Genomic DNA, 25,901 nt, shown 5'->3' with positions numbered 1-25,901 from the left:
TAAATTTCAAATTTAAGAAGCTTGACTTTGTATTATTTTTATTACAGTATCACTTATAAAACAGGTGCATATATCAAAAGTGAAGTTTTTAGTATGATGTTGAAATTGCTGATGTTCTACTGTGGACTAGGATTCTACGAGGTTTCCAGTAGGACTCAGCCTTCCTCCTTGACGGCAGCTTGTGTATGCCAGCACTGAGGAAGCCTGGAGGAAGTGTGGCAATGAAATCACAAAAGGCACTTGCCACAGCTTGTTGAGAATTGAGTATTTTTCCTTGCCGGAAGTGGTCCGAAACCTGGAAGACTTGGCAGTCAGCTGGTGCAAGGTCTCATAAATACAGTGGATGACAGAGTTTCCAAGCCCAGCCTCTGTAGTCTGAGCAGTGTTGTTTGTGCAAAATGTGCTTGGGCACTGTCTTGCCAAAAGATTGGCCTGTCTCTACTGACCAGTCTCAGCTGTTTAACTGCAAGCATCTTCATCATGTTTTCCCTTGGTTGCAGTACATACCGGCTGTAATGGACCTACCAGGCTTCATGAAGCAGGTAATGAACGTCTGGTAATACAGCCACCATTTAGCTTTTCTTGATGAATATTCGATTGTGGACTGTGTTCGGCACATCTTTGTCCAATCATTGTGCCGAATGCTAGCGGTTGTCAAAAAGAATCTGTTTTTCATCACATGTAGCAATATGATATAGAAATGGTTCACTCTATGTCGTGAGAGCACAGAAAGGCAAGCTTTGATGATTTCTAACATTCATTTAATTCATGCAGAATCCATCTGTCCAGCTTCTTTACCTTCCCAATTTATTTCCAGTAGTCTAACACTGTTGGAATAGTAATGTGCTGCTAATCCACGTGCGTAGCTGAGCAGGGTTCACTTCCATGGCACCTTCAGCTCAGGGTTATCCACCTTGGTCTCACGTCGTCCACATGCCATATTTTCAAGATTAAAATCAACATAACAGAGATTCTTAAACCATCAATGTACATACATTCATTAGCCACCTTCTTCTTTAACACTTCATTGATATTTCAAGCGAATATGAGTTACATTGTTGTACAATGTAACTCATATTCAAATATAACACGAAGTTTTGACTTATCCATGGATTCACAAAAATTGCCCAAATTAAAAAAAAAAAAAAACTTGAAAGATAGTCACAAGGCAAGAGGTGCATTTGAAAGAATGAGGATGTACCTTCATACCAACAAAAAATAAGACCAAAAACCCCACCAAGAGTGTCAAAGAGAAATGTCAGAGATATCAACTGATAAACTTAGTCCTCAAGACAATGGGACATTTCTTACTTAATAACCTAATATTTTATTTAAAGGACACTTTTCATATTAATGTTACCTGATTTGGGATCCAAAAATACTCTCTCTTCAACCAAATGACTATTATCCTGACAACCTCATGTTAGGAAAATCTACAGTTGAAAAATTTCAGACATTTTGACAAAAAATAAAAGTAAATTCAAAGTAATTCTGAATTCCAGTAACAGGTAGTACACAATTGATTTCCCAATCGTCAGGATTTTCTTTTTCCAAACTTTCGATCAGACGTTCAAAAGGTCTGATACGTGGGTATGTACTTTTTCACTTCTATCCAAATACAACGCCTGTCAGCTTTCATAACTTGAAGTTTTATTACTTCCGATTCCCAAGTTCACCTTGTCACTCTGCCCACTTAAACTATGAGGGAAGCACTGAGCTCGGAGCTTTTTCTTCCTCTGGTGTTGCAATGTGAGGCTACACCTGGACTCCTGGTTTGCCTTCTCCTTTTTCCTTTCCCTTCCCAAACTCGACTTCCTTTATTTCCTAATTACTGCCAACAGATATACTGTAAGAATACCAGTGTTGTTTCTAACAAAATATAGAAATAATTCTGTGTAAACTAGAATTTTGTATCAATGGAACTCACACTCTGGGAAGGACTGCTGTGCCTTCTCTATTAAGTCTCTCTGTTCAGGGATCATAAGATAAGCAGGCCAGGTGGCCCAGAATATTCCAATTTCATTCTCAGTATGCAGGACATTTTTAGTATAAATAAGCACGCAGTTAGCATCTGTTAAATTATTTAATTTATAAGCATACTGTATGACACTTACCCCAGAGGTTTTCAGAGTACTGTGGTCCACCACCTGCCATCCCTCAAGGATTAATGAATTGTATGTGTGCTCAGACGTGGCGGGTGTGCAGTATCAACACAATTACATTACATTTACTTTTTTGACTAATAAATTCCACTTCTGAAATCTCCCTTGAAAATACAACTCACACATTATGAAAATACACATGCAAAGGCACTTTGCCTTATAACTGTAAAATACTGCAAACATCCCAATACGAAGAAAATGGTCAAATAAAATATTGTTATACAATTGAAGAAGCTATTATAACAAAGAACAATTTTTGAGAACTGCAATGCAGTTATTTTCAGCATGTATTTATGTGTGTGCGCATATACATAACAGATTTTATACACACACATACATAATTATATTCAATATAAATATTTATATATGTAATCTATATTTTGAAAATAGAGGATAACCAGGAATAATAAAATCAACTTATTGTAGGAAAGGATGGAAATGGGTTGAAAGACCGAAAGGAGTATACTTCTCAGAGTTTTATTTCTTTGTAGAGTTCTGACATTTGGAAACTTTAAAGTATTTCACATATACAAAAAGGAAAATTAAATAAATGAGAACAGGAAGAAAGGTGAAACTGGATATAAATAAAACAAATAAACCTAATTCTACATTTTTAAAATAACCCCACAGGAGGAAAAAAAGTACATCTAAATTTTGAATAAAATACTTTTTGATTCACTGTTTTTCATCTAAAGGTGTAAAAAAACTGCAAGGAAATACTAAACTCTTAATTTTGTGAGGGTACAGACATAGCAATTCTGAAATTACAGTGGGTGTACTGTAAGATTAAGCAAATAAGTAAAGCTGCTGAGGCCCTTACTGTAGAGAAAAGGGGAGCCTGGAGGGAGGAGGACCAGCAAACTCGCTGCGATGTGAGGTTTGAATTGGAGGCATGGGTGCAAATTCATGCTGTGTGTATTTACTCTGGAGAGAGATAACTCTAGTAGCAAAAGGCACACCCAAATTTAGAACACAGTGTGCTATGAGTAAGCAAGTGGTCAAGGAAATGGAGAATGAACATAAATTACATTGATGGGGTTCCCATTGGTTAAATCTAGGATAGGAATGGATTATATAACCCTATGAATTAAAGAAAGAGAATCCTTTAGTACATTCTGATAATACATATCCACAAAGGGAAAAAGGAAAGCTCTTCTTTACAGTAAATGGCAACTAATAAATGTGCTGGGAATGAGTTTTTTTTAAAAAAAAATCTTAAATTTTCCAACTATCTTAGTAATTCAGGCAAAAATCTTTTTCTTTTTCTTTTGTTTTGAGACAGTCTCAAGCTGTTGCCCTGGGTAGAGTGCCATGGCTTCACAGCTCACAGCAACCTCAAACTCTTGGGCTTAAGTGATCCTCTTGCCTCAGTCTCCCAAGTAGCTGGGACTACAGGCGCCTGCCATTATGCCCAGCTATTTTTTGGCTATAGTCGTCATTGCTCATTGGCGGGTCTGGACTGGATTCGAACCTGCCAGCTCCATGCTATGTGGTTGGCGCCCTAGTCGTTTGAGCTATAGGTGCCAAGCCCAGGCAAGAATCTTCAATGGCTACCAAAAAGGTTTTGTGAAGAATAGACTATCTACAGTATCAAAGTATCTATCTACACATCATTATCACAATTACAAAGGGAAAACTGACAGCAGTGGAGAAATGGGTGGAGAATGTCTAAACCAATTAATCCAAGTTAATTATCACCAATAAGGAGATAAAGGTACATTATGTGCACCCTATTAAGCTACAGAGGGTGAACCTCACTTCTCTGGTTATCCTGTCCAAAGATGCATAAAGGGAAAATGCAAAGCTTAAATATGAGGGAAAATTCAGACAAAGCCACCCTGAAGGATATTCTACTGAACTCATCAAACATCCACTGTGTTGAAGCACAATGAATGACTAATGAACTCTTTCAGGTTAAAGAAGATCAGAAAGCCAGGACGACTAAAACACAATGCAGAATCCTGGACTGGATCATAGACCTGGAAAGTCATGCTTGAAAGGATATTATGTGTGTTAGAATTGTGGACGAAATTTGAAATGGATTGCATGTTAGATCATATTATTGTATTAATGTTAAATTTCCTGAATGTGATCATTGTGCTGTGGTTATTAAAAAGGATAACCTTGTTCTTAGCAAATGCAAACAGGTATGTAAAGCGTAACACAATGAGATTCAGTAGAACAGGTAGGGTGAGTAGGCCAGTATGCCTGGGAGAGGGGGAAGATGAGAGGAAAAAGTGGAGTTCACCTGTAAACATTCTAGCACACGTCTCCTGGTAAACAAATACACACATCGCGGTTGGGTAAATACCAAAGAATCAAATTTGCTGGCCAGTCCTGCACATGCTTAGCTTTAGTGGACACTGACAAAAAGGTTCTAATTATACCACTTCACATCCCTTTAAAAATCTATTTTAATACTCTTGGAATTACCAGTTAAAGCCTTGCGCCTTTTCCTCTGTTGAACTATCTTTTCTTATTAATTTATACACTGCGGATTTAAATCATTCATTGGATCTCTGTATTACAAAAATCTTCCATTTTTGTTGAATGCCTTCTCACTTTTAATGAAGTGCATAAAATTTTAGTGCAGCATTTTTTTCTCTTAAACTTAAATGCTTTTTGTGTCCCATGTAAGAAATATATGCCTATTCTAAGCTCATAAAGATTTTCTGCTATGTTTTATTATTTTGTTTTGTTTTGAGTCAGTCTCTTTTCTTTCTCGGCCCTCAGGAGAGCTGTGGAATCACAGCTCACAGCAACCTCAAACTCTTGGGCTTAAGCGATTCTGTTGCCTCAGCCTCCCAAGTAGCTGGGACTACACTACAGGCGCCCACCACAACACCTGGTGATTTATTTATTTTTTGTAGTTGTCGTTGTTTAGCAGGCCCGAGCTAGGTTCCAAACCGCCAGCCCCAGTGTACATGGCCAGCGCCCTAACCACTGAGCCACAGGTGCCGAGCCTCTGCTATGTTTTTAAACTAACATCTTTATTGCTTTCACAATTAGATCAACAATCTGTAATTAATGTCTGGTGTGAGATGAATCAAGGTATTTTGTTCCATGCGGATATCCAATTAATCCACATCATGTATTGAAAAGACCCCATCTTCCTCTAGCACAAGTCCCACCTTTTTTTTTTAAAGTCCAGTTATTTCTTGACTTTTGCCCAATACCACATTATCTTTACTCAGGTTTCCATTAGATCATGATCAGATGTTGAAGACTACCCAATCTTCAATGTTAACTTGGCTACTCTTTGCCTTTACATTTCCATATAAAATCTAGAACCAGCTTAATTTTCACAAAAATAAGTCTAGGTGAGATTTTCACCACCAATGTAATTTTAAGGAACTGACATCTTTTAATCGATACTGTCTGCCAATCATGAATATGGTATAACTTTCCTATATTAAACCTTTTTGTTATAAATTTAGTATTTTCATATAGTAATATTTTAAATTTCGCATTTATTATTTGTGCATAAGAAATGAAGGGGTTTGTTTTTGTTTTTTGAATATTGGACTAAGAAGGTAGCCCTTATTTCCTAATTTGCTATGAGTTTTTACCATAAACAAGTATTGAAATCAATCAAATAGTTCTTTTGCTTCTATAGAGATGATCGTGAAATTTTTCTTTCTCCTGTTTATGTGGTAAATGGCACCAATTCTAAAATGTTAAATACTGCCTTCCTAGAATGAAATATGGTCAATAAAATGTTATTCTTTTATTCATTGCTGAGTTTGATATATAATTATTTTGTTTGGGATGTTCTATGTTCATAAGAGACTATCCATTAATTCTGATAAGATTTTGGCATCAAGGTTGTACCAGTTTCTAAAAGCAATTTTAATAATGCTCCCTTTCCTTCGTATCCCAGAGTTCATCTAAAACAGATAGTATGACAGCTGCAGGACATAAGGCTGTGGGAAGCAAGTTTTGAATGGTTCAAGTGCAATAGTTGTGAACAACTCACCGTCACTCCATGCATGATGGGATCCAAGAGATGAAACCTTTCAGAAATTACCTCAGGGGGAGAGGAAACAAGATGGCTGACTGAAGCCAGCTTTCCACAGAGGCTCCCGTCCAGAAGGAGAGTTAAAGGACAAAAATTCAGCAAGTAACCTGGTGGATTTGAGCTGCACTAAGAGAGAAGGTTGTAGAACGCATGTCAACCCCGCTGAGGCGAGCTGCAACCACAAGGATACAAACAAAAGGTACAAAATCCATCACCAAGCGGACGGGAGTCCCCTCCCCCATGAGAATGGCTCAGAGTGCCCCACAAACAACCGGGCAGAGTTCAAAGGTTCTCCCACTACACTACACGGGAGAGACCCTCTAAAAACTGGACCTACCTCCCCTACTAGGGTGCCACGGCGTCCTCCTGCCAGGCATAAAACTGTATAAACTGTATATAGTCTCTACCTGGAATTCTGAGCTCCCAGTGCTCCCCTTGGCTCACACTGGGGTCTGGAGGCCAGTCCCAGTCGGTCAGCGGAGAGGGGATTGCACCGGAGTGGCAGTTCCCTGAGGTACAGAGCAACAGCTGTCTTTTGATGACAATACGGCCAGGCATAAAACTGTGTAAAGCTGTGTGTGTTCTTTGCCCGCAACCCCAGGCTTCCAGGGCTCCCTGCACTCCCTTCTGCTCTCACTCCAAGGTCTGGAGGCCTGTCCCCCAGGGGTCCAGACTCTTGGGCGATTGCTTGAGGGGTGTAGACAGTGCTGGGCTGCAGCCGGTTGGTGCAGACTCTGGGGTATGGGAGCGGAGAGAGGACAGTTGGCCAGAGGCGAGCTACACCAGAGCAGCGGTTGCCTGAGCCATAAAGCGGCAGCCCTCTTTTGCTAGCAATACGGCTCACTACTGAATATTCTGAAGCTACACCCCCTGTCTCCCTGGGCAACCAGAGACTCTTGAGTTTGCCTGAGGCAACTCCAACTTGCAAACCAGGGAAACTCCCAGGGCAGGGCTGACCCAGAGGTCCGCTTTACTAAACCTAAGACGCACCTGGCCCTCAGGGGATCGTCAGCCTATAGACAATACAAGAGCAAAGACAAGCTGATTTGGAACTCAATACAGCTTCTCTTCTGCAGGGGAACTGCAGAGTTGTTCTGTTCTTTTCTGTCAGTAACATTAATCAGGGACGAAACTGGACCTGAGTGAAAACCCCTCAACCTTCATCAAGTGCCCGAGGTTGTCAGGCCTCACCTCCTCCTGCTGGAGAGAGGCAGAGCGCAGCGGCCTGGCAGACTTCCTTGTGATTCAGGCAGGTACAAACTCCTGGAGTACCAATTCACTACAGGCAACTGGGTCAGCCAACTGCAGGGCTATCAGTGACCGGGTGTGAAGTGGTGCAAGGTGGGGAAGGAGGCAGCAAACTTCCCAGACTAATTTATTGGCTGGGTGGCTTCTCCTGACTCCACGCAGCACTGGAGCAAGCCACACCAGAGTAGTCAGCAGACCCCTGTGATCCAGTTCCCAGAGACCTCTTAAACTCTCTTACCCGAGACAGGTACAGACTGAGACAATTGATTTGGACCTTTTTGAACTGAACCAATCGCCTGAGGACAAATCAGGTGATGCCCTGGGTGCACGGTGATAGGAAGGTTTGATTTTTTTATCCAATTGTTTGCCGGTGGGGGGCATAGTGACTTAATTGCTGATATTTCTCCACAGCTGAGACTTTAATCCAAAGTATCTGTTTCACTAGGATGGAACAGAAACCAGCTGAAAACAAGACAGAACCATTTAGCCCCACCACACCAGACAGGGCCCCAGTTTCTCAGGACACAACACTGTACAGGCCCTTGACAAAGCCCCAGGGGAAAAAAATCAGAGGGAATAAAACAACTATGGGGCAGAAACAGCAGAAAAACTCTGGTAACATGAATAACCAGAATAGATCAACCCCCCCAAGGAAAGATATGGCAGATGCAATTGAAGATCCCATTCATAAACAACTGGCTGAGATGTCAGAAATCGAATTCAGAATTTGGATTGCAGACAAGATTAACAAAGTGGAATTAGGAATTCAAGGAGAAATTCAAAAGTTGTCTCAAGAATTTAATGAATTTAAAGACAAAACCACCAAAGACTTAGACACAGTGAAGCAAGAATTTGCAGCCCTCAAAGATATGAAAAATACAGTAGAATCCCTCAGCAACAGAATGGAGCAAGCAGAAGAAAGGATGTCTGACATCAAAGATAAAGCCTTTGAACGCTCCCAAACTCTCAAAGAGGAAGAGAAATGGAGAGCAAAAACGGATCACTGTCTCAGAGAGCTCTGGGATAATTCAAAGAAGGTGAATATCCGAATCATAGGAGTTCCAGAAACAGATGGAGTGGCCTCGCTGAGCACAGAGGCCCTTCTGCATGAAATTATGAAAGAGAATTTTCCAGACATGCCTAGAGATTCTGAAATTCAGATAGCAGACAGCTTCAGGACCCCAGCATGACTCAACCCCAATAAGACATCCCCCAGGCATATCATAATTAACTTCACTAAAGTTAGTATGAAGGAGAAAATCCTCAAAGCTGCCAGGAGAAAGAAAACCATTACCTTCAAAGGGAAGAATATTAGAATGACTGCAGATCTCTCTGCTGCAACTTTTTAAGCCAGAAGAGGGTGGTCACGGACTTTTAATCTCCTAAAGAAAAATAACTTTCAACCCCGGATCTTGTATCCAGCTAAACTGAGTTTCATTTATGATGGAGAAATTAAATACTTTAATGACATTCATATGTTGAAGAAATTTGCAAAACCAAACCACCTCTTCAGGATATTCTCAGACCTATCCTCCATAATCACCAACCCAATCCTATACCACAAAAGTAAACTCACTCAGAAACTTTGGATCAAACTCCAATTTCCACACTGGCGAAAGGATTAAAAATGCCCACTGGACTTTTGAAAAACTCAATAACCAAAACTTCACCAGACTTATCAATATTCTCCATTAATGTGAATGGCTTAAACTGTCCTCTAAAGAGGCATAGGTTAGCTGATTGGATACAAAAACTCAGGGCAGATGTTTGTTGTATACAAGAGTCACATCTTAACTTAAAAGACAAACACAGACTCAGGGTGAAAGGATGGTTGTCCATATTTCAGGCAAATGGAAATCAGAAAAAAGCAGGTCTTGCAATTTTATTTGCAGATACAATAGGCTTTAAACTAACAAAAGTAAGGAAGGACAAGACCGGTCACTTCATATTTCTTAAGGGTAATACTCAATATGATGAGATCTCAATTATTAATATCTATGCACCCAACCAGAATGCACCTCAATTTATAAGAGAAACTATAACAGACATGAGCAACTTGATTTCCTCCCGCACCATAATCGTTGGAGATTTCAACACTCCTTTGGCAGTGTTGGATCGATCCTCCAACAAGAAGCTGAGGAAAGAAATCTTAGATTTAAACCTAACCATCCAACATTTGGATTTAGCAGACATCTACAGAACATTTCATCCCAACAAAACTGAATACACATACTTCTCATCAGCCCACGGAACTTACTCCAAAATCGATCACATCTTAGGTCACAAGTCTAACCTCAGTAAATTTAAAGGAATAGAAATTATTCCATGCATCTTCTCGGACCACCATGGAATAAAACTTGAGCTGAGTAACAACAGGAATCTGCATACTCATACAAAAACATGGAAGTTAAATAACCTTATGCTGAATGATAGCTGGGTCAGAGATGAGATTAAGAAAGAAATTGGCAATTTTTTGGAACAAAACAACAATGAAGACATGAACTATCAGAACCTCTGGGACACCACAAAGGCAGTTCTAAGAGGGAAATTTATAGCACTGCAAGCCTTCCTCAAGAGAACGGAAAGAGAGGAAGTTAACAACTTAATGGGACATCTCAAGCAATTGGAAAAGGAAGAACATTCCAACCCCAAACCCAGTAGAAGAAAAGAAATACCAAAATTAGAGCAGAATTAAATGAAATTGAAAACAAAAGAATAATACAACAGATCAATAAATCAAAAAGCTGGTTTTTTGAAAAGGTCAATAAAATAGATAAACCTTTGGCCAACCTAATCAGGAAAAAAAGAGTAAAATCTCTAATCTCATCAATCAGAAACAACAAAGACGAAATAACAACAGACTCCTCAGAAATCCAAAAAATCCTTAATGAATATTACAAGAAACTTTATTCTCAGAAATATGAAAATCTGAAGGAAATTGACCAATACTTGGAAGCACGTCACCTTCCAAGACTTAGTCAGAATCAAGTGGAAATGTTGAACAGGCCCATATCAGTTCAGAAATAGCATCAACCATACAAAACCTCCCTAAAAAGAAAAGCCCGGGACCAGATGGTTTCACGTCTGAATTCTACCAAACTTTTAAAGAAGAATTAGTACCTATATTACTCAACCTGTTCCAAAATGTAGAAAAAGAAGGAAGACTACCCAACACGTTCTATGAAGCAAACATCACCCTGATCCCTAAACCAGGAAAAGACCCAATAAGAAAAGAAAATTATAGACCAATATCACTAATGAATATAGATGCAAAAATATTCAACAAGATCCTAACAAACAGAATCCAGCAACACATCAAACAAATTATACATCATGACCAAGTCGGTTTTATCCCAGGATCTCAAGGCTGGTTCAATATACGTTAATCTATAAATGTAATCCAGCACATGAACAAATTAAAAAACAAAGACCATATGATTCTCTCAATCGATGCAGAAAAAGCTTTTGATAATTGCCCCGGCCTGTGGGGAATTCAACGGGGACCTGGGAAACAAAGGGGTCAGTCGAATGAGGGGACAAGAGACACGAAAGAATGAGAGCAAGTCAAGAGTCTGATCAAGCTCTGTCGAGTTTATTTTTCAGCTGGAGTTATAAGCACACAAACGAGGAAGTAACTAAGGGCTATTCCTAACAGGGCGGGGAGGGGGCTAGTTTCTGGAAAATTACTAGGAGAAGGTCCCTAAGGCAGGGGGTGCATTTTTGAAGAGATATGCAAGCGGAAAGTACCGTTGCTGTTATGGTTGAATTCCTGAGAGTAGTTTGCTCATAAAACCGCAAATCAAGCAGGCTAGCAAGGGGCATTTTTGTGAGATGTTTTGGCTCCCGGCAGATAATATCCAGCATCCCTTCATGATCAGAATACTTAAGAAAATCGGTATAGAAGGGACATTTCTTAAACTGATAGAGACCATCTACAGCAAACCCACAGCCAATATCATATTGAATGGAGTTAAATTGGAATCATTTCCACTCAGATCAGGAACCAGACAAGGCTGCCCATTGTCTCCATTGCTTTTTAACATTGTAATAGAAGTTTTAGCCACTGCAATTAGGGAAGAAAAGGCGATCAAGGGTATCCATATAGGGTCAGAAGAGATCAAACTTCCGCTCTTCGCGGATGATATGACAGTATATCTGGAAAACACTAGTGACTCTACTACAAAACTCTTAGAAGTGATCAAGGAATACAGCAGCGTCTCAGGGTACAAAATCAACATTCATAAATCGGTAGCCTTTATATACACCAACAACAGTCAAGTTGAAAAAACAGTTAAGGACTCTATCCCATTCACAGTAGTGCCAAAGAAGATGAAATATTTGGGAATTTATCTAACAAAGGACGTGAAAGATCTCTATAAAGAGAACAATGAAACTCTAAGAAAAGAAATAGCTGTAAATATTAACAAATGGAAAAACATACCATGCTCATGGCTGGGAAGAATCAACATTGTTAAAATGTCTATACTACCCAAAGCACTATATAATTTCAATGCAATCCCTATTAAAGCTCCACTGTCGTACTTTAAAGATCTTGAAAAAACAATACTTCGTTTTATATGGAATCAGAAAAAAACCTCGAATAGCCAAGACATTACTCAGAAATAAAAACAAAGCAGGAGGGATTACGCTACCAGACCTCAGACTATACTACAAATCAATAGTGATCAAAACAGCATGGTACTGGCACAAAAACAGAGAAGTAGATGTCTGGAACAGAATAGAGATCCAAGAGATGAACCCAGCTACTTACCGTTATTTAATCTTTGACAAGCCAATTAAAACCATTCAGTGGGGAAAAGATTCCCTATTTAACAAATGGTGCTGGGTGAACTGGCTGGCAACCTGTAGAAGACTGAAATTGGACCCACACCTTTCACCATTAACTAAGATAGACTCTCACTGGACCAAAGATTTAAACTTAAGACATGAAACTATAAAAATACTAGAGGAGAGTGCAGGGAAAACCCTTGAAGAAATCGGTCTGAGTGAGTATTTTATGAGGAGGACCCCCCGGGCAATTGAAGCAGCTTCAAAAATACACTACTGGGACTTGATGAAACTAAAAAGCTTCTGCACAGCTAAGAACACAGTAAGTAAAGCAAGCAAACAGCCCTCAGAATGGGAGAAGATACTTGCAGGTTATGTCTCTGACAAAGGTTTAATAACCAGAATCCACAGAGAACTCAAACGCATTAGCAAGAATAGAACAAGGGATCCCATCACAGGCTGGGCAAGGGATTTAAAGAGAAACTTCTCTGAAAAAGACAGGCGCGCGGCCTTCAGACATATGAAAAAATGCTCATCATCTTTAATCATCAGAGAAATGCAAATCAAAACTACTTTGAGATACCATCTAACTCCAGTGAGACTAGCCTATATCACAAAATCCCAAGACCAGAGACGTTGGCGCGGATGTGGAGAAAAGGGAACACTTTTGAACTGCTGGTGGGAATGCAAATTAATACATTCCTTTTGGAAAGAGATATGGAGAACACTTAGAGATCTAAAAATAGATCTGCCATGCAATCCTGTAATCCCTCTAGTGGGCATATACCCAGAAGACCAAAAAGCACAACATAACAAAGATATTTGTACCAGAATGTTTATTGCAGCTCAATTCATAATTGCTAAGTCATGGAAGAAGCCCAGGTGCCCATCGATCCACGAATGGATTAATAAATTTTGGTACATGTACAACATGGAATATTATGCAGCCTTAAAGAAAGATGGAGACTTTACCTCTTTCATGTTTACATGGATGGAGCTGGAACATATTCTTTTTAGTAAAGTATCTAAAGAATGGAAGAAAAAGTACCCAATGTACTCAGCCCTACTATGAAACTAATTTAGGGTTTTCAAAGCTATAACCCAGTTACAACCTAAGAATAGGGGGAAGGGGGAAAGGGAGGGGGGGTAGGGGGTAGGGGGTGGAGGGAAGGAGATTGGTGGGATCGACACCAGCAGTGCATCTTACAAGGGTATATGTGAAACTTGGTAAACAGTCTGTGAAGCTAGTGAATGATGCCCCATGATCATATCAATGTACACAGGTGTGATTTAATAAAAAAAAAAAAAAAAAAAATAAAAGATAGTATTTTTTCTTTAAATATTTAGGAAAAATTTACACAGTGGAACCATCTAGACCTGTGTTTTTTGTGGAAAGGCATTTAAAAAAAATTAACATTCAAGGCTCAGTGGCCGTAGCTCAGTGAGTGGTGCGACAGCCACATACACAGAAGCTGGCAAGTTCAAACCCTGCCTGAGCCTGCTAAACAACAATGACAGCTGCGATGAAAAAATAGCAGGGCATTGGGGCGGGCGCCTTTTGTCCCAGCTACTTGGGAGGCTGAGGCAAGAGAATCGCTTAAGCCCAAGAGTCAGAGGTTGTTGTGAGCTGTGACACACAGCACTCTACTGAGGGTGACACAGTGAAACTCTGTCTGAAGAAAAAATTAACATTCAAATATGTCATATAAAAATTTTATTTCCCTGGGTCAGTTTTAATAAATTCTTCCTCTAAGATGTTTCTCTATTTCAGCTGTAGCGTTTACTGACACAAAGATGTTCACGATACACCTAATCTCTTAAGGTTTAGAAGCTCTGCAGTGATGTCTCCTTTTAAATTCTTCACAAAGGTAGTTTGTTTTTCTTCCCTTGATTTTTCTAGAAGTTTACGATTTTATTCTTAGAAATTTTGTTTTCTAAATGCTTTCTGTCTCACTGATCTTTGCTCTACCTTTCTTGTGTCCCACTTTCTATTTTCTTTCTTTTTATTTTCTTATCTGCCATTCTAGCTTTTTCAGATGGAAATTTAGAACCTTTCCTTTTGCCTGTCACTTAATATTACTGTATCACAAAAATCTATCAAGAATTCTTTTTAATCCAGTCCATAACCTCAAAGTATTTCATCTATAGGCTATGACTTCAAATCTGTATGTTGACTTTTAAAGCCTTTTATCTTTCATAACAGAAAACAAAATGTTCCACCTCCTGCAAATCTAATTCTGTAATCATCATCCACGTAAGATCCACGACTAACTTCATTCTGCCATCTGCTTCCTTTTTCTCCTCTTTGTACATTGCCCATCTCCATGAATAATACACCCAAATTCCTAAGTGAAAAACCTGTGCGCTATCCTTGACTCTTTCTTTCTGACATTTAATCAATAACCAACTTCTGATTATCATAATTCTGAAGTCTCTTCCAAATCCAGACCTCCTTCCTTATTACTACAACTATTCTTATTCAGGCTTCATCCTTTTTTCTCTGAACTTTGCATAAGGTTTATTTATTGTTCTTGTCTCTAGATTTTCCCTCTACTAATCTGTTTTCCACAGATATTTTCCTGAAGTGTAAATTTGATCGTGTCATTCCCTCTCTCAAATGTTAACTGCTCCTATGGGATTATAAAAAACTCAAAATTTCTTGGTTCTCCACATACAAAGCTGCTTATGACATAGATCTTATCCTGTTATGCACTCTCCACCAAGTTAAAAACAATATACTTTAAAAACATCAATCGACTTGCATTTCCCCATGTGCCAATGGCTCTCTCCCGTCCCCACGGTGAAGCCCCTGGCACTTGAACACATCCTCCATTGCTGATGCCGCCACCACCACCACCACCACATTTTACACATAGAGAAGAGTTTAATCAAAGACTTTTAGATATGAAAGTAATTTGATTATCCAATAAATCAAAACTCAAATTTGTACTTATGTATTTGATTTTATTTGGTATACACCACTATAATCTTATTGTAATTGAAATCCATTACAGGATCTTCTTTTTTTTTTAATAATTAGTCAACTCCACAAAGACAATAATACTGCTGTGGAAGACCAAAGGGGGAAAAAACTGATATATTTATTTACAATTCCCTATATTGTAAACATTTAATCTATATACTGTTACTGACTTACACTGAGAGCTTTACATAGACAAGGAAATGATGCCCTATATTTCTATTTGTATTCAGCAATAGCATATTATAATAGAACATCTTATTTTCCTTTCCATTAGCATAATGCTTTCTTTAAATAATTATCTAAACTTTCAAAATAACTAAATATATTCAAGTGCTATACAACTAAATCTACTTAAGCCAACATATTTGGCTTATAATTTCATTTTTAGAATAATTTAAAGTGCTATAAGCAACCTGGCAATCAACACTTTCTATAAGAACAAAACTATCTTTAAACATTAATTTACAAGATATACAGTGTTTATCTGGAATAGCTGAAATTTCAGCACAAAGTCACTGTCACATGTATAACAGCAGGTTTTTTTCTTTTTTTTGCATAACGTGAAGCTTCAAAATTAACTGATGAATTATTGCCACGATGGCTTATTACTGGTTTCCTACAAAAGAGGATAAGAACTACTAGTGTATTCTATCTTTTCATTTTTTTTTTTGAGGTCACTTGACAGAAAGTTTGCATATTCAACAAGTCTACTGAGTTACAATATTGTCTACTATAATAATTGCCCTTTAATCGGAGCAAATGCTAATGGTATTAAGAACATATGCCACTCAAAAAAAAAAAAACACAAGTTTTTTTTTTTTTTCCTTTTGAATAGGAGTAACCTAGGTTTTGGGAGTTGGTATGCAACAAGGATAAAACAACCAAACTATAAAACAGCATACCTGACACAATCTGTTGAAGAAATATGCATCTGTTTCATAGTTTTTGTACTGATGATAATGCCCTACTTAACTACACATATGTAAATAGAATATATTCTTGCTTAATATATGGAAATCCAATAGAATCATTAAGTTCTCATTCTCCTTTGTAATTTTGTAACTCATTATCAGATAATTTATTGATGAAAGCGTATGCCCAAACCTACAGATCATGTGCACTGTGTGTGGCCTACTACAACCAAAATTCTTCTCAAATTTCATTTTCATTAAAATGAAACTGAGAATACCTGCAAAATTATTAAAGAAAATGTTGTAGTGTGAATTAAAATTACAACGCAGTGGTCTATGAAGTTATGTATTATTTTGGCTTGTGGTTTTTCCTTCATAAGAATAATAAGAGCATGTCCAAATGTCACCTGGGCCAACCTCAGATACCTAAGTATCTAATCTTCACTTCCTCAGTTCTCCAATTAGACTGCTCTAATAAAATTATCAATATAGTTAAAAAAAGAAAACAATAAATCAAAACAGGTTCAACAAAAGAGCACCATCCTATTAGGAGACTAATAACATGAATTGAAAATGAGGTTGTCACTATGATCAAACTGTTGCCAAAATTCTGACAACATCCAAGCTGTTATACTAGTGCATGAACCCAGGCCATGGCCTAAACCTAAAGAACTCTGGAACAGAAACATGATTTGAAAAATAAACTCCAAAATCATAGCTATAATAAATGGTAATACAGACGAATTTTAAAGTATGAGTGACATGTTACACTGTATTGCTCTTGAACTTTCCAAACAATGCTTGTCCATGTCAGGTTTGGGCCACTATTCTGCTGAGACAGAGAGCATTGTATTTATTCAAAAGCCCAGATTTCAATGTCTTGGATAAAGAAATCTTCCTTCTTAGAAAGTGTATGATTCCCAAATGTTTTACAAGAATGGCTTCTTCCATGGTAGAGATCTCCATCAAGCCAAAGGGCAAATTCTCCCCTGCAATACATAAAAACAACAATCTCTTGATATTTATGCCCTACATTGTAAAACAAATTTAAATGAGACATTACAATATCCCACAACCCTAATCTCCTTAAATTTCCCATACCCTTCCCTGCTCCTTTCCACACCGACATTGGCAATTTTGTTTTACTCTATCCCATTAGAAAATTATGTATAATATAGATTAAGGAATAAAATGTGAACTTTAAAACTGACATAATATAGCTATACCTTTTGATAAGGTACTACTCTGTTATTCTTTGCCTAGTATTACGCATTTTTCTTTGCATATAGTTTTTTAGTATGGTGTTTTGAGTATTGTTTGGTATGGTTGTAACATATTTGACATGACTTTCTCACAGGCATGAAAAATCCATATCATTTAAAATAGAATGTGGGATTAAAGTGAAGGACATGGTGAATAAGTTTTAAGTTTCTTTGAGATATATTGAGAGAAGAATTCTGCTGCTAAAACTGGATCACTGGTATGAGCAACTAGAATTTATTTTTTCTCTAGCATGCTAAATTTTATGAAAACAACTCTGGTTTTCCAAGTAGGAAGTGGTTAGCAGAAGAGGTCAGCTTAAAAAAAATTTAAATGGATAAATATATAATGCTGAGATTCTTTATCAAGCAGAAGGATCGAAATAGAAGCCAGGTCTAACAGGAGCTTAAAAGACAGATAATGAGGTCTAATTTATCTAACTGGAATACATAACCCACAAAACAAAACAGGGTCTTCTAGGGCTTCTTTCTACCCTATGTAGAACTTTTTTCTACCTAATAGAAGAGTATTAACATAATATCCAGAGATATACCTTGGAGATTCTCTAAACTTTACCTAAGGATATCAAGCCAGCAGAACTGAGCCTGAGTTTACAAGGAGTTTTTTTTAAATATGAGGAATTGTATTTCAGTGCGGGGGGGGGGGGAAGGCCTAGGATTAAGATCTGTGGACTCAATGGTACACTGTCTATGTGAATCTGTGTTAAATTACTTAACCTCTCTGAGGTGGAATTTGTTAATGTATTTAAAAAAAAAGAGACAGAGAAACAAAATCAGATTAGGTAATCTCTGAAGGCCTACACAGCCTACAAATTGAATGGGTATAACTTCTGACCTTTAAGGTTGCTAACGGTAGTCACATGGCATCATAAAGTTAAATGACGTGGAAGAGGAACTGATCTATTTTTAATACTATCTTGGAAAAAAATAATTTATTTATATTCTATAATTAAAAGCAGCATTAGATATAAAGTTAACATACATCAATTAATATATGCGTGTTACATATATATGGTTCTAAGTACAGATGTCTTTCTGCTTAAGCAGAGAAGGGTGGATACATGGGCCATGTAAAATGGTTCCTGAAAGAGTTGGTACTTTACAACAAAATGGAAAAGACTCATCCGTATGGTCACTCACAATGACCATGTCAAGCAGGTACAGAGATCATCCAGTGCCATTTAAGAAAATCATAAACTATAATGAGATAACCAGTGATGATGTTTTAATGAGCCTTCTGTACAAATGAAAACAGTGCTTTGCTAAGATACAAGATGACCCTGAAAATCATGCCAGTCAAGACTCTATGATATGAAGACACTGAAAAAAAGAGATGGTCCCTAAAATGGTCCCCTGCTCCTGGGAGGAAGCCATATTTTTTAAGGTTCCAACTGGAATTTGTGTTTGACTGATTTATCTGTCCAACTTTATTTTTATTTATTTATTTTTATTATTTTTTTTGTGTGTGGTTTTTGGCCGGGGCTGGGTTTGAACCCGCCACCTCCGGCATATGGGACTGGTGCTCTACCCCTTGAGCCACAGGCGCCGTCCTATCTGTCCAACTTTAAATGCGTATTTATCATGCATCAGATACCAGCACTGGAAAATATAAAGATAAATTAGAAACTGAATTTGAATTAAAAATATACTGCCTTGGGACAGAAGACTTCTAGAGTCTCTAATACTAATGGCATATTATGCCTTTGAAGATACCTATAGTGGGAATAGACTATCATAGTTAATCCATTAGAAAAGAGAATATAAAAGGGTTAAACTTCCTTGTAAAATCCTTTTGGGGGGCAATGTGAAAGGGTTACAAAAAAGGGAGATTAGACACTTAGGTTTAATCTCAGATGATGAGTGGTTAAGAACTACCTCACAATTGACCTCCAAGAATCACACGAATGGCATTAATTCTGCAATAAGCTTTAGTAGTGTTTCCCCCTCCCCCAGGGTAATCTGAACTTTCCAAAGCCCTGATCGAAAGTTTTTGAGATTTTTAGTTTCATATGTAAAATTTAGTTTGTATGTTCATTTTAGAACAATAGATTCTTCATCATTTCAATAACATTTCAAAGGGGTATGTGACCCACAAATATTTAAGTAAATGTATTCAAAAGTTATAGAACTGCCCCAGGCGAAGCACATAGACAATATATTTGTATATGAGGAATGCTTTTAAAGATGATCTGTATGACTTTCTGAGAATAGGATGGCTACGGAAGTAAAGAACAAAAGCAGTCTTCTAAATCCTTAGCATCACGTAACTTATGTGTCCAATGACACTGCAGGTGGAACCCGGTAGACAGAATACCAGAATACCAGAAGGGGGAAGATGGTTTTGGATACTAGGAAATGAGTAAAGATGGGTATCATTTGTTGAGTACCTCCTATGTGGTAGATAGTACAACAGGATTTGTACAGAGATTATGTCTTCATGAATTCCTCACAACTTCCCTAGATAGCTGAGTTAATCTCCGGTATCAGCTGAGGAAAGTTTAGTTTTATTAAGGAGTTTTCTCAAGTCTCACATACAGTGCACACTCAAGCTGGAGTATGGCTCAGGTCTCTCTGACTCCAAAGCCTGCAGTACGTACACCACATCATGAGCTTTCTTTTTTGGAGTTTCCTGCTTAGATTTCTGGAATCTCAAGTCCCTGTTTGTTTTCTGAACCTCTATTCTTCCTCAAAGACTGGAAATTCATCTTCATTTGTTATCAAATGACCCAATGGTTAGCTTACCACAGTGCACTCATGTTGTACAATCAAAATCTAGTTCCAGCAGACATCTAATGACATTGTACGTTATTTTCAAAGACTCAAGGCACTGGCAACAACTTGATACTACAAGCCACTTGCTGTAAGGCCTTTTTTGAGAACTAACAGAATCTAATGTAAGACTACCATTTAGGGGAAGGCTGAATGGTATGTCCCCTAAAACAGGTGATTGGATCATGTGGACAATATATGCTGAGTCCAACAACTCAAATTAACAGACAAGGGTACAATAACCACAATAATTTTTTTAAACACTAAAATTATTTTCTCTAGATATCTATTTATAAAGAAGTTGTAAGAAAATTTGTTAGAATCATCTGGGATGACGAATATTCTTGAAGGCTAACAACATTTTGCAGTTTGAATAAATTATAATTATGTAATCCTCAACTGTAGTTTACAAATAATGTAATACTTTTATAAGTGTAAAAATTACTTAGTATATCAATATCTAATAATAAAGGACAGAAGGAAATAGCAAAGGAAGTAGCTGATGCTTGCTAAGCACTACTTGAGAAGAATAGGCTAGCTAGCTGAGCAGACTTCTTCCGAACACTGCAGAGACTACATGAGGTGTTAGGATACCAAGACAAGAAGACAAAGTTCATAGTGCTTGCTATGCAGAATATTCGAATTACTGACTGACTCATACAGTTATAAACAAAATAAACAAGCAAACAAGGACCTTAAAAACTCAGATATCACTAAAATGTTTTTTGGGTAAACCAATATCTGTTATTGCCTAAAACATCAATCCAAATGATTTTCAGAGTTCAATAACATGAAAACAACTGGATCTATTCTGTACATTGGGAGAAATAACATTCTACTATGATTATTTGAAAATCTGAGAAGTTCAAAGATACTAGGATATTTCCCTTTAACAAACAGCCACTGTCCTCTAAAGAAAAAGATGGCCTTTTATCAAAAATGAATCAACTAACACAATTTTTAAACGATGAAACAAATACCAATAGTTGAAAATACTGTACTTGAGGACCTTCTTGCAAATATATACTTTCTTTTTCATAATATACAAGTTAGAATTCTAATGTCAAAACTTTCTAAAGATAACTGATTTTATAAATAACTCAAATACATTTTTAAAGTTTCTTCAAAAATCTCATGGGGCAATGTTCAAGAGACTTACCCTCCACCACCAAAAGCTAGTGAATCCATGTCTCCTTTGATAAAAAACATATTATCTCCTGTCCACTTAAAGACCTATATAAGTAGATGAAAATGGTTACTATACAGAGTTAATTCTCCAAAACCCAGGAGTTAATAAAGCTAGACTGGTAATAAAAGGAATAACAACACAAAAAGCTTGGCACAGAAGGATGGCAGTTTGTGTTATAGTGTCTATATGACTAAATTAAAAGGGCACACTCTATTGTAACATAGCCTTTAATTCCAGTTTCTCAAATCTTGTTTAACACTTCACACATATTCCTCTCTTCTGACTAGGTACCAAGAGTTTGATGATTAATGGAAACAACTGAAAAAAGCAGCAAATCAGCTTAAAAAATGGACAGAAATGCCATTACTTTTCATATTAAACGTAAATGTAAAAGGCAAAAGATTTGTACAATCTGAAGAGAAACCAGAGTATCATTAACATAAATGTGTATTAATTTGATAACATTTTAATATTTTGATATAAGGCCAAGATCTTGCCTTAGGATATATATTTGCTGATCATTATTCTTATATATACCATATCCATAATATGCACTTATAATGTCCATTTTCAATTTCTTTATGTAACAGTGAGAACTTCAGTAAATCTGAAGATAAAACTGGATGCTACTATTCTTAAATTTTTTCTAATCTTTCATGGATATTTTACCTAAACCTAATGTAACAGCAATTTCTAGCACTATATCAAGTTTTCCAAAAGTATCCATAAAAGTTTAACATTCCTATTTTCACAGTTACATAACATTTAATTAATTATATCATCACAGTTGTTACGTAGCATCAGCATAAAATGATTTGAAAATGAAGCTTAAAGAATTTGTGACAGCTACAAGCTTTCAGTTTGTTGCAGGTATCACTATGATGTGTTTTGTGAAAGGAATGGAAAGCACTGGTTGATCTGGTGAGTTGAGTCTTGTGAGTTAAGTACAAGTTGGTTAAGAGAACCGCTGTTACTAAATCCTTCGTATTTTGTTCATTATAAAATTTGTTTCTAAAGGCCACTCTTTTATATTTTTACCTAATGGTGTTGATTCCTTTTCTCAAGATTAAAATATAATTTCACCTGTAAGGGAAGGTTTGACATACTGGAATTGTGCTCAATGTTTTGAGAAGTGTCAAACATTTACTAAAATTCATTTATACCTTTACCTTTTAGACATTATTGGAATAAGAATGTATTCAATTTAAATTAGTTAAGCCACACTAAAGATAGCAAAATAAGGTGTGAAGGAAAAGAAATCAGTTAAACACTTTGATTTAAATTCAAATAATTTGTTTTTTAAGTTTTCAAGGCTTACACCATTAAACTTAGTCATTAAATGTTACTAGAAATTTCACAATGACAATTCTTAACCCTATCAGTGATAATGATGTGTACTCCTTACTGAGTCTATGACTCTCATGACTGGTGCTGTGCCAAATATTGTCTGTATATAAATCTCATTTAATTTTCAAACAACCCCGTTATATTTTATAATTTCCATGCTATCGACAGGAAGATTGAAGTTCAAAATGGTTCACAAAAAGTAAGTAAAATTTATAGATGGGAATCAAATCTAAGTGTGCATGACTTCAAAGTACATGTTCTTTTCACTTCTGCCATCTCTTTATAAACAGAATATTGGAAAAATTGTCCTTACCTCAAACTCCGGACAGAATGTAAAAACAAAGGTCTCTCCCGTACCATAAAAGCCATCACTCACTTTAAATGGCTCAGATGCTAATGCGCCAAAAACCTAAGGACAAAAAACAGGCATGTTAAACGATATGACTACTAAATTGTTTTATTAGACATCATCCCACCACGTGCTTACATAAAATGCAAGAGAAAGGGAATCTGGTATAGTTTTATCTAATTACTTTTACTTAAAAAGGGAAAATTGATGAGTTGCTATAAAATACATTATTGTCAAGTACAAAATACAAAGACAATAGTTTCTCAATGTAGAAAAACAAATTTTTCCTAGTTTTGAAATTTGAAAAGGGGTTTTATTATAGTAACTAAACAATCTTAAAAAGTGGTTAACAAATTTCAAAAGGAATTACATGAAAAATGTATGTAATATAAGAAGAACATGTGGCTATGAGATTGTAGCAGTTAGAGAAACAAAAATCCTGCAGTACTGGTAAACATTCTACTACTTAAAAAATACGCTATTTTTTTTCTTCATCATTAGTAAACTCCACGAGGGCAGATGTGGAGTCTGAATTGTTTTTCTCTTTAACCCTCTGGCCTTTCACAGTGTATGAAATATAACAAATGCCCTAATGCAGGGGTCCTCAAACTGCGACCCGTGGGCCACACGAAGCGGTGTGAATTGTATTTGTTCCAGTTTTGTTTTTACTTCAAAAAAAGGTATGTGCAGTGTGCATAGGAATTTGTTCATAGTTTGTTTTTTTTTTAAACTATAGTCTGGCCCTCCCACAGTCTGAGGGACAGTGAACTGGCCCCCTGTTTAAAAAGTTTGAGGATGCCTGCCCTAATGGAAGAAAGAATGATAGGAGACCTAATCAAGTCATTTCAGTGCTCTGAGTCGAAGTGTCCACCTCATAAACAGGGGTGCAAAGTTTGATAGATTATCTCTGCAGTTATTGTCTATCCCTACATTTTATCTTTATAGTCTTAACTTTTTAAAGATTTCCTCATTGAAAGGTCATTATTTATATATATATGAGCATGTATAGAAAATATTTAATAAATGTACAATTTAGAATTATCACAAAGCTCCACGTGACCTTCTTTCAGATCAAGAAACATCACAACACTATAGAAGCTCTCCTTATGCCTTCTGTCATCAACAGTCCCACCTACCTGAAGCAAGCCACTTAGCCTGATGCCACCACAAATTTTGTTTTGGATACTTGTAAGCTTTCTATAAATGCAATCATAAGGAAGTTACTCTTTAGTGTCTGATTTTTAAGTCAATATTATGTTTGTGATGTTATCTATACCAGGGCCCGTAGAAATAGTTCATTCATCTTCACTGACAAACACCTTTTCTTAGGTATGTAACCGTGGGGAAGTTGATGAACCTTGTTAACTCATATAACAGAGATGGTAACAGTGCCAATCTTATCGAGCTGTGATAATTAAAAACATAATGCATATTAAGTGATTAGTCATATGCGTGGCACATAATAAACGCACTCAAGGTGTTAGCAGCACTACTAGTTAGTAGCACTTTTAATTAATATGGCTATTTCATGCTCTTGTTACTCTTCAATGCTGGTAACTGACCTGAGCTTGCTGTTTCAGAAACAAACCTAAGTTTGTCTCTTATCTGTGGTTTTGTTCCTAGGATCACCCTCACACGATTATCTTTAACTATTAAAACCTTAGCAATGCTTTGAGACTCTGCCAATTCTCACCCTTTCCATGAACCCCGAAACTGATAGTAGCAACTCTTACTCTGAACACTCCTTTCACTTTTTTGGGCTCTTAATACACTTAGCTTACTGGTATTTTGTTTAGCCCAGAGGTATTGCTAGACTTAAACGTTCTTTTTTACCACATTATAATCTGTTTGAAAGCAGAAACTCTTAATTATTCATGCTCAAATCTATCTTATTGGACAGTCAGTGATGTCTTACATATTAAAAGTACCCAATAATTATCCATTAAAAAAATAAAATGTATTACTGAATAATTTTTATCAAAGAAGTACACTAAATATTACTGTTACTAATCTCTTAAAGGATAAGGCATCTAACGCAGTTAGTTTTTCATACCTGGCCATCACTGTCTTTAATCACCATCAGCACTGGGGTGTCTAAACCTGTCATTGTTCGATAAAGGGTCTTTAAGCTTGTGCCATGCTTTCCAGTACCATAAACAAGAGTCCATGGATAGCCAATTGTTCTTGGTGGAAGATGCTTGGTAAGCTTTGAAAAACAAAATGTCAGCATTTACTTGATAGCTTATTGTTCAATATGTAGGACATTAACGCCAACTGGCATTTAATAGACTTATAAACAGTAGGCTATAAAACAAATTAACAGTAGAAATTATTTATCTTTATCAAAGATACTGAGATGCTTAAAAAGTTAACTATACTTTTTTCAACATAAAATTGTCCATTAGGAAAAGAAAGAATCATGCTGAACCAGACACAAATTAGGAGACAAGAAACATGGATTACTTATTGTTAGTGCTTTCTCAACCAAATTAACAAAACATTGGATGAACTGTCAGCTTGATTATTAAAATATCTCTCAAATAATATATTCTAGAGACAGACTAACAGAGTTAGAAATTAAGCTTCAATAGCTTGTAGCTGTGTGACCTCAAACAAATTACTTAACTTTACTACATCCCTAATTTTTTTACTTATAAAAAATGTGCATAATGAATATCCAATTCCTACAGCTGTTGTAACAACTACATAAGATAATCACATATATCAAGTAACTACCATACAATAAGAAACCAAATATTGGCTATTCTAATGTTACTGGCATTTATTTCAGTGTCTGCTTATCCAAATCTCCTAATACCTTTTTTTAACATTAGTCATTATATTTTCCTTACTTTTC

At 36.8% G+C, this 25,901-nt stretch overlaps 1 protein-coding gene across 10 annotated transcripts in view; it reads right to left on the bottom strand.

Moving 5' to 3' along the window:
- Positions 1 to 15,159: 15,159 nt before the first annotated feature.
- OXR1 (oxidation resistance 1) overlaps positions 15,160 to 25,901 on the bottom strand; it is a 470,813-nt gene continuing 460,071 nt past the window's right edge. For all 10 annotated transcript variants that reach the window (XM_053558779.1, XM_053558783.1, XM_053558787.1 and 7 more), the window contains 4 exons: positions 25,098 to 25,250; positions 23,009 to 23,104; positions 21,319 to 21,392; positions 15,160 to 17,099 (listed from right to left, as the gene is read on the bottom strand). In XM_053558779.1, coding sequence (XP_053414754.1) covers positions 16,964 to 17,099; positions 21,319 to 21,392; positions 23,009 to 23,104; positions 25,098 to 25,250 — 459 coding nt within the window. In that variant the 3' untranslated portion in view covers positions 15,160 to 16,963. The remainder of the gene's footprint in view (positions 17,100 to 21,318; positions 21,393 to 23,008; positions 23,105 to 25,097; positions 25,251 to 25,901) is intronic.

Source organism: Nycticebus coucang, chromosome 13, assembly GCF_027406575.1.
Source record: "Nycticebus coucang isolate mNycCou1 chromosome 13, mNycCou1.pri, whole genome shotgun sequence".
NCBI lineage: Eukaryota > Metazoa > Chordata > Mammalia > Primates > Lorisidae > Nycticebus > Nycticebus coucang.
This window is presented reverse-complemented; position numbering and strand designations above follow the sequence as displayed.